This window comes from Panicum hallii, chromosome 8 (assembly GCF_002211085.1).
Source record: "Panicum hallii strain FIL2 chromosome 8, PHallii_v3.1, whole genome shotgun sequence".
In the NCBI taxonomy this organism is placed as follows: Eukaryota; Viridiplantae; Streptophyta; class Magnoliopsida; order Poales; family Poaceae; genus Panicum; species Panicum hallii.
In genome coordinates this window covers 3,315,986-3,325,593 of record NC_038049.1, presented here as the reverse complement: position 1 = coordinate 3,325,593, position 9,608 = coordinate 3,315,986, and the positions used below count along the sequence as shown (strand labels likewise).

The window sequence follows — 9,608 nt, the reverse complement described above, 5'->3', positions numbered from 1 at the left end:
GACGAGGTTGGACAGGCGCGGAGCAAAGTCATCTACCTTCTCACCGCTGCGACACGTCATGGCTTCAAACTCCCTCCGCAGCTGTTGGGCCCTGTCCTTCTGAACTTTGTCGCTGTCGACGCACATCATCTTGATGGCGTCCCATGCTTCTGCAGCTGACTGCTTCCTGGCCACTCATGGCATCATCTCTGGCGGCATTGAGAAGATAAGGACCTCTCTGGCCATGCAATCTTCCTAGAAGTCGCAGTCGCCATACTCGATGGCTGTGGGCTTGGAGCATCACCTTCATAACCAGGCTCTAGTGGGTGTAGTTGGATCTTGTCAACGTCGGGTACTTTGCGCCACTCAACTCCTTCACTACCCTCTGAACGGCTGGCCACTTCCCATCCCGGTAGCGCCGCCCACGCGGGGAAGGGGAGGGACACCTCTGGTGGACGCGAGGTTACAGACTCATTCGACGATGACCCCCCTGCATCTTTTTCACCGACCGGCTTCTTCTCCTTCTTCACCTGCCGCTTCGAGTCTTCTGGCCGCTAGTCCTTGGGCGTCAGGTCCTCCTTCCCATGGAGATCTTCTTCTCCCTTGACCAGCTTCTTGCTCTCTCTCGAGTCATGCCTAAACCTAACGGGGTTCCTCGATGGAGACATTGATCCAACAGATACTTGACCTAGGCTCTGGTACTAATTGTTGGAAATCCACCTCCCACAGAGTGGTTTCTCAGGCACAACCAAGTGGTTTGCCTAGACTGGGAGGGGATGAACATACTCACACCTTTGAGGTTGTTTGCACCAGGGCCCCGACTGGATCTCGGTTGCTGGTGTGAGCTTTAATTTAAGTAGATATCCCAAGGGGATAAGGTACAATGAAGTGGTGCTGAGTACAAGACCAGGCGCAAGTTACAAGAGAAAGGAGCCTTGGTGAACGGGCTGCATGCAAGCAGTAATTGCAGCATACCGCTACCTACGACTAGTTTGTTTTAGCCTAGATACTGCCTACACAAAGGGTTAACGCCCCAAAAATAGCGTCCAGGAACCGCCGGTGCAGGCACTGCTGGTGCTCCATCAACCGCTGCACCAGCCGCTCGAAGAAGAACGCCGGCGCGCCAAGGCTTCCGCTTACGCCGCGCCGTGTCCGCCCACGGCTGCGGCTGCACCATTGCTGCCTCTCAGCGGCCGCCTACCGCAGCCGCTCCTCCAGCTCGGCCGTGCGGCGAAGAGCTCCGCCTCCTTCGCCAACAGTAGCCGCGCCAGCAAGTCCGCCACCAACGATCCAGTCTGGCTCGGGATAAAAGACTGGGTTCTTCTCCTTCTTCACCTGCCGCTTCAAGTCTTCTGGACGCTAGTCCTTGGGCGTCAGGTCCTCCTTCCCATAGAGATCTTCTTCGCGCTCGACCAGCTTCTTGCTCTCTCTCGAGCCATGCCTAAACCTAACGGGGTTCCTGGATGGAGATATTGATCCAACGGATACTTAACCTAGGCTCTAGTACCAATTGTTGGAAATTCACCTCCCACTGAGTGGTTTCTCAGGCACAACCGAGTGGTTTGCCTAGACTGAGAGGGGATGAACACACTCACACCTTTGAGGTTGTTTGCACTAGGGCTCCGATTGGATCCCGATTGCTGCTGTGAGCTTTGATTTAAGTAGATATCCCAAGAGGACGAGGTACAATGAAGTGGTGCTGGGTACAAAACCAGGTGCAAGTTACAAAAGAAAGGAGCCTTGGTGCACGGGCTGCATGCAAGCTGTAATTGCAGCGTACCGCTACCTACGACTAGTTTGTTTTATCCTAGATACTGCCTAAACAAGGGTTAACGCCCGAACAATGGCATTCAGGAACTGTCGGTGCAGGTACTACTGGTGCTCCATCAACCACTGCACCAGCCGCTCGAAGAAGAACGCAGGCGCGCCAAAGCTTCCGCTTACGCCGCGCCGCGTCCGCCCACGGCTGCTGCTGCGGCTGCACCATTGCTGCCTCTCGGCGGCCGCCTACCGCAGCCGCTCCTCCAGCTCGGCCGCGCGGCGAAGAGCTCCGCCTCCTTTGCCTACAGCAGCCGCGCCAGCAAGTCCACCACCAACGATCCAGTCTAGCTCGGGATAAAAGACTGGGTTCTTTTCACTGTGGGCCTTGTTGAGGTCGACCGGTCGGTCAGTCAGGTAGGTCGTCCTGTTGTTTGGCTGGGGAGGGCCCATCATCGGTCAGTGGAGTGGACATGGCCAGCCGTGGTGGCGGGCAGGCTGCATTTGATGGCGGCCTTTTTGCTATATATGTGTTCTCATAATTAAAAAGGTTCCTTTCAAAAAAATAAAAAAATTAAGAGCAACTTCTGCAGTGCCAATAAAACTAGTAATATACTACATTCATGTACATTTTCATTGTATATGTGTTTCATTTAGCAGCGTACTTGCGTTAAAAAGATGTAGTCAATCAGTAAAATAAGAGCAGGGGCCAAGACTAGTACCACCATATCCGCACTCGAGATTTTTCTTTTGAAAAGATTGTCCACACTCAGATTATCCACATGAGTGACAATTAAAACTCTCTGGTCGAGTGCAAGCTAATGGAAGAAATATTTTTGAGTAGCAGTTTACTCTCTCGGACCACACATGTCCTAATCTTTTGCAGTCATATAAAATCAGGTGTGCTAGGGGACACACATAAGCTGGCCCGAATCCTGAGCTTCGGAGCCAACCAAGTGGCAAGCTACAAGCCATTCCTTTTGGCAGCTGCAAGAAGCAGGCCAGCTCTTTGCACTGGAAAGATTGAATCCAAGCGTGGACATAGCAGCAAAGACGTCATCAGGATCTTCCCCGCGCCGCGTCCGTCCGCGCACGCGCGGCCGTGGATGCCGAGAGGTTTCGGTCGCCGCGCGGCGCGGAAGATTCGGAATCCGGGCCGGCGCACGACCGACCAGGCGCCTGCAGCCAGCCCGCGGGCCCACGCGCGAGGCGATCCCGGCCCACCCCACGCGGCCCGGGCTCCACGTCCACGGGGGCGCGGCGGGGCCCTGACGGACGGTGCGGCTCGCGGTCCGCGGCGCGTCGTGGTCAAACCATCACCGAAACAACAACCGCTAAAAAATGAAATCATTAAACCTCGGGGGGGAAATCATTGAAAGAGCAAGGAGGAACGCATCGCACGACGTTTCGCTCAGCACCCCATCGGGTATGGCGTTTTTGCGAGCAGGTCCTCTTGGCATCGGCAACCATCGCTTTTTTTCTTCTAGTTGGTTTTTTTACCACTCAAGCTTGATCCTCGAATTTTTCTAAGTTAAAACTGTCGTATATATCAAGGGTGATACTTGAGTATCAGTTCTTATTCCTCAGTCTCAGTTTCTCCATTCCGTATCTGAATCTATGGTCGTCAAAGCTAGGAATGAGTAAGGACTCGAGCTAAGAACTCGGGCTAATTCTAGTACAATGCTTCAAATATGCTAAAATTTATAGTGACTAAAATACGTTTGAATGTACACTGCTTAGTGACCGGCACAAACATATGATCAAACATATGATCCAGTGTTGAATACTAGGAATTTTCGAACATAGCTGTTTTTATATGAATTGAAAATCTTCTCACATTTCCTGATATTTGAAGGAGCCGTGTATTTTTATATTTACCACATGTTCAAAAGGCTATGCATTTTGAAGAATGCAAGGGACCGAAACGTTAAAGGGGCCCCACAAGGAAATCCCACCACCCCACCCCCACCAAAAAAAAAGAACCAGCGAACAGTGATCATTCCCCTCCCTCCAATATTCCCGGCCGCCGCCGCCGCCTCGTAACCACCTCGTCGAGCATCCGCCGCCACCTACGCCGCCGCGGTCATGAGCCCCACCGCCGCGGTGGCACTGAATCGCCGCACGCGCAGTAAGCCGCCGTCGGTCGCGTCCTCCCGCAGGTCCAATGATCCCACCGGCGCCGCCGCCAACGGCAACGGCAACGGCAACGGCAACGGCAAGGTCTCCCCCAAGCCCGGCTGCCCCAACCACGCCGCGTAAGCTCCCTCCGAAAGCTTCCTCCTAGCTCCGATTCTGCCTGGGCCTCTGCTCTCAACTAAGCTGTTGGGTGGGTTTCGTCAGAGGGGGGAGGACTGTCAAGAAGCTCCGGCTGTCCAAGGCGCTGACGATCCCGGACGGGACGACGGTCGCGGAGGCGTGCAGGATGATGGCGGTGAGGCGGGTCGACGCCGTGCTGCTCACCGACGCCAACGACCTGCTCTCCGGCATCGTAACGGACAAGGTATCGTGTGTTCCTTCAGTTGAATCACTTTGCAATTTTTGGTGCTTGAGGGATTATGATTGGCTGGCAAGTGGTTCGGAGCTTAAAAGGTCGGACCCTTTTAGACTACAATGTCATTGCATAGTAGTAGCTGCTCTGATGATTGTACTCCACTTGGTCCCATAAAAAGCTTGCTTCTGTCTCAATCAAGTGCCTTGAGATAAAACATTTCTTTAGTGTTGGACGCTGTGCCTATGTGCCATTGCAACTTTAGGTTAGGACTATCCTCTTTATCTGTTCCAAATTCCATGCTTAAGTATGGCGCCTGAAATTTGAAACTGAAGCTACTATGCTTGCTTTTGCTGTTTTGGAGCTGAACCTTTGTATGTTTTCATCTGTGTTTGTTTGGGACAAAATTGACACTAATCCAGCAGTATGTAACTACTACTAAAAGCATGCACTTTCTCTTTTCATTCTTTTCTTTCTGAACTGGGATATAGGACATAGCCACGAGGGTGATTGCCGAGGGCCTGCGTGTTGAGCAAACAATGGTCTCCAAGATCATGACAAGGAACCCTGTGTATGTCATGTCTGACACACTTGCTATTGAGGCGCTGCAGAAAATGGTCCAAGGTATATGTGATCTTCCCTTAAGTTATTGCATCCCCCCTAGTGCTATGTTTGTTTGGCTTAGATACCTCAAATAAATTAAGAAAAGATTTTGAAACAAATAGAACTATGTTGTCCTTATGCACTGAGTGCTGTGAACATAAACTTCAAAATTTAGAAAGGAAATAATGGAAAATCTAAAATTTCCATGTTTACTGTTGCAGGAAGTTAAAGAAAACCTATTATTTTCTTAATGGTAGAAATTCGTTATTTGGTTCATACTTATTGCAACGACGTCTTACTTTTTCAGCTTATCCTGTATCTTAGCTACTACATTAGTCTAGATGCGCGGGGCAGGTTGTAATGACAGAACTTGTGTTGCTCCTGTATGTATTTTATAAAGAAAAATAGGACATTTTAGTGCTGTATATGCTAATGCTCTTTATTTTCGTGTTCTTAAATAAACTTACTTTGAGGGATATGGCACTCCTCTCACTGAAGTTAATATAGTCTTTTCTTGTTTTAGGGAAATTTAGACACCTTCCAGTTGTGGAAAATGGTGAGGTTATTGCGATGCTGAACATTGCAAAATGCCTCTATGATGCGATATCAAGACTGGAGAAGGCAGCAGAGCAAGGAAATGCACTAGCAGCTGCTGTAGAAGGGGTTGAGCGTCAATTAGGGGGCAATATCTCATGTATGCATATTGTGTCAGTTATTGCTTTATTCCTGCATTTTCTTGTTTCTCACCAGTTGTAGTGCACAAGTAAAAATTAGCTTAACACGAGAACACGCATATTTTTTACCATACATTTATATATTTTTGTGTCAGCTGTTGCTTTATTCTTCTCTCTCACCAGATGTGCATCAATGCACAAGTAAGAATTAGATGAACACGAGAACATGCATACTCTTGACATACACACCAACATCAGTTGCTAATACTATTATTCCCAAGAAAAATGCTTTTAGCTTTGTGATCACTTAAAACGAAGCCTTTTATCATGAACTCATGTTCCAATGTATATCTATTTTTCCAGTTTTTGTTCTAAACTGTTTCTTTTTAATGTACTTATCTAGCGAATTAACTGTCTCTGGGTGCAGCTTCCCAAAATCTCATAGAGACTCTGAGAGAACAGATGTATAAACTTTCTTTGTCAACAATTATCACGGAGAATACAAAGTATATGATCATTTTTTTTCTGATTCATTGCCCTCCTGTAAATTTTTCCAAAAGGTGATCAAAATAAGAGTGTTTAAATCCATATTTACTTGCAGAGTAGCAACTGCTTCACCTTCAGATCCTGTTTATGTAGCAACCCAGAAAATGCGTGACTTACGAGTTAATTCAGTTGTTATTACTGCTGGAAATTCACTGCAAGGAATCTTTACGTAAGTAATCTAATTCTTATATTTTATTAAGCTTGATGTTGCCAGTTTTTAGATCTTTTTGAGTTATTAATGGATACATTGATCTCAGCTCAAAGGATGTGCTTATGCGGGTTGTGGCGCAAAATCTTTCTCCTGAGTTAACTCTAGTAGAAAAGGTTTCTTCTATAGAATATGATTCTTTATTGCAAAAGGCGTTGAAGCTAGTATTCATTGTAGACTCACATTGCTGTTACATTTCGCTCCAGGTAATGACTGCACACCCCGACTGTGCTACATTAGACATGACAATCCTTGATGCACTACATATCATGCATGATGGCAAATTCTTGCATATTCCTGTTCTCGATGGAGGTAAACATTTATGCTTCTCATCCTAAAGTTTCCTCCTTTGGTATTCATAGTGAGCATCAAATTTTTTTTCCCACTGTGAACAGATGGGCGGGTCGTTGCTTGCTTGGATGTTCTGCAACTTACTCATGCAGCCATTTCAATGGTCTCTCTCTATGGCTCATGCTTTCCCTCCCTTTTTTGTGTGGACTTTCCTAGTAATCTTGGTTCATGGCATGTTTTTCTGTTTGAAGTTTGAAGGAGGTCCTGGGACTGCAAATGATGTGGCGAACACAATGATGCAGAAATTCTGGGACTCCGCTCTTGCTCTAGAGCCTGCAGACGAGGATTTTGATAGTCACAGGTCTTGCATAAGTCTTGTTAATATTTCCTTTTTGTATTCCCTCTCAAATACAATGCCTACCTTAATTATTGCTTTGTGCAGTGAATTATCTTTAGTGACGCCATCAGAGGCTGGGGGTGGCAGGAGCAGTATGTATCCTCCTGCTGTTGGTAATTCATTTGTCTTTAAGCTTCGGGACCAGAATGGACGTATGCATAGATTTACTTGTGGTAGGTACTGACTCTGAAGTTAGTTGAGAGGTAACTGTGGTTGATTTGCTTCAGCTAACAACTTATTTGTTCAATTTCCAGGGTCTGAGAGTTTAGATGAGTTGATATCTTCTGTAATGCAAAGATTAGGCATTGGTGGTGAAAAGAGCACAGTTCAACTTTTGGTAAGCTTGACTCATTTGACATCCCTATGTTTTCAACTTTGTGTAGGCATTTATAGAGAAGAACTAGGTGTTCTGTTCTGATACTCTGATATACAAATTTTAGATTCACTACTGCATCTTCATGAAGAATTATGTATTTAAATTGGGTATTCTATTGCTGTCAAGCACTGTTGAATTTAATCTGTGAGCTTTTTTAGAATACTGTGTATACTGCAATTGCAGCAGCTAAAATTTGATGCTGTTGTTCTATGCAGTATGAGGATGATGAAGGTGACAAGGTGCTCCTGACTACAGATTCTGATCTTGCTGGTGCTGTGCTCAATGCCAAATCATCTAGATTAAAGGTTTTTCTTTTCCTTTTTGTCTGCTAAAGTACTGCCATTTGAGTGTGTATCATACAGTGGCACTTTAGATTTTGGTTTTCATGGTTAATATTAAGGTGTATCCATTACCCCGGACAGAACAATATTGATGCCATGTATGTGCAACAATAAAATATTATTTACACATTTGTTTTGGTATGATGAATTGCCCTGGACAAATCAAGCCCAACTCAGTTGGAGTCTGGAAAAATTGGCTAGGCAGCTTAGTAATAGTCTAGTTGGCATTTGTTTACCCCCATTGCCTCACTGATTGAGCGAAAATTGTAATTTCAGGCTTTGAAGTTGCATGTTGACGACTCCAAAAACAAAGTGACAGCACAACAATTGTCAGAGCTAGAACCATCCCATGGAAGTCAATTGACGGATGTTCATTATGGTCTGATGGCTTGTGGAATTGCTCTAACAGGAGTAGCCATGATGGTTTTCTTGAAACACTCCGTGTAAATTTTTCAAGGGAATGTATAATTTTGTACTTATATGTACAGCTAATATGCATAGATGGGTGGCACGCCTTGGCTCATTGAGAAGGCTAGGAATGAAGAAAACAAGGGTCGTCAATGATGCACTGAGTGCATTTGTGGCCCAAAAGGAATCAGCTGACTGTCAAGTTCTCCAATCGGCTCAGTGCGGTGGTGGGAAGGAAGCCTGTAACTATGGTATCTCCCCGTTCATTTTTCACGGGAATTCACACTTTCATGTGTACGGTGAAACATGTAGTTCCTTTTTATGGCTATTTCTTGGTCACCATGAATCCGGTGACGTCTCGAGTAATCTCTGTAACTATGTATATGCATCTGAGTAAGAAAATCAAGACTGAATCTCCTCTCTGTGGGTGGGTTGGGTTAGATCCCATGGTTGAGGTACCTTTTCTTTCCAAGGGAATTTGCATTTTTAAACGGGTTTGATGAAACCTGTGATTTTTACATTTTTTTTATATCACCACCAATTTGTAATCTGTGGGTAACATCTTTCCTATGTGGTGTTCTGATCCCAATCTTGATAAATTTTGGAGCAAGTTTTCCAAGGAGCAACATCTTTGTTTTTTTTTCATATACATGACAGGCAGTGAAAATTAATGTTCAGGACCTCTGAACTTGATGTATCGTTGCTTTTATTATGAAAGGGTTTCCATGTTGACCATAACTGGTAATGCAATCCTAGTGACAACAGAACAACAGGCCCCATACTTTTGAGAAAGGGTACATGAGGATTCAAAGAACTTGCTTGCTTGCCTGATTGGTGAGCTTGAATGTTTGTGCTAGAATTACCGATCCACTCTGAATATCACATGCTAGAGCCGCTTGCACTTGAACTGGAGCCTGAAAGTGCCAATGAAAGAAACAAAACCTTATGGCTGAGGATCACGTGCACTGTTTGTTTGGACTGGCCAACAGGGTGGCTGTGTTCTGTTGTGCTCTTCACCGTGGCCTGCGCGAGAGCTGTGCAGAGGATGCTGTCTACTGCCCTAGTGGCGGATAAGATAGGAAGGCTAGGGCTCCCTTTCCTTTTTACCCACTATGGTGCGTGAAAGTGAAACATTGCCTGCTGAAGTTTAGACCCCATGAATGAAAGCGCATTTCTACACAAGCCGTAGCGTAAAGATCGCCGTGCACAGAATGCATTTTATTTGGGGACGACCATCTTGAATTGCCATGAAGTAATTTCTAACCATCCACCTTAGAGACCGCCACCTCCTAACCCGTGCTGAGACTCAAACTCGGGTGAGTAGATACAAAAGAAAATACTCCATCACAAAAAAGAAAAAAAAAAGAAAAACTCAATGGCCACCTTTTTCACCGGTTCACTCCCCACTCTCTCAGCCCTGACAAGGGTAGTCCCAGCTCCCAGGACAGCAACTCCCAGTCACATGATGAGTGAAGTGTACTGCCGTATGCGCGTACAGACTACTATGCGTGGACCGTGTGTCGTCAACAATTATTATTA

At 46.2% G+C, this 9,608-nt stretch overlaps 1 protein-coding gene across 2 annotated transcripts; it reads left to right on the top strand.

Moving 5' to 3' along the window:
- Positions 1 to 3,701: 3,701 nt before the first annotated feature.
- On the top strand, positions 3,702 to 8,688 carry LOC112903216 (CBS domain-containing protein CBSCBSPB3-like). Of its 2 annotated transcripts, none has more exons than XM_025972449.1 (14): positions 3,702 to 3,992; positions 4,078 to 4,237; positions 4,717 to 4,849; positions 5,352 to 5,522; positions 5,930 to 6,008; positions 6,104 to 6,217; positions 6,306 to 6,372; positions 6,463 to 6,568; positions 6,652 to 6,710; positions 6,799 to 6,908; positions 6,990 to 7,117; positions 7,199 to 7,281; positions 7,536 to 7,590; positions 7,938 to 8,102. In XM_025972449.1, exons 1-14 carry the CDS (start codon positions 3,823 to 3,825, stop codon positions 7,955 to 7,957), a joined length of 1,455 nt encoding a protein of 484 aa, XP_025828234.1. In that variant the 5' UTR covers positions 3,702 to 3,822; the 3' UTR covers positions 7,958 to 8,102. The 2 variants fall into 2 exon arrangements, with proteins under 2 accessions (XP_025828234.1, XP_025828233.1); XM_025972448.1 differs by having other exon boundaries at positions 3,703 to 3,992; positions 7,536 to 7,625; positions 7,938 to 8,688.
- Positions 8,689 to 9,608: the final 920 nt, after the last annotated feature.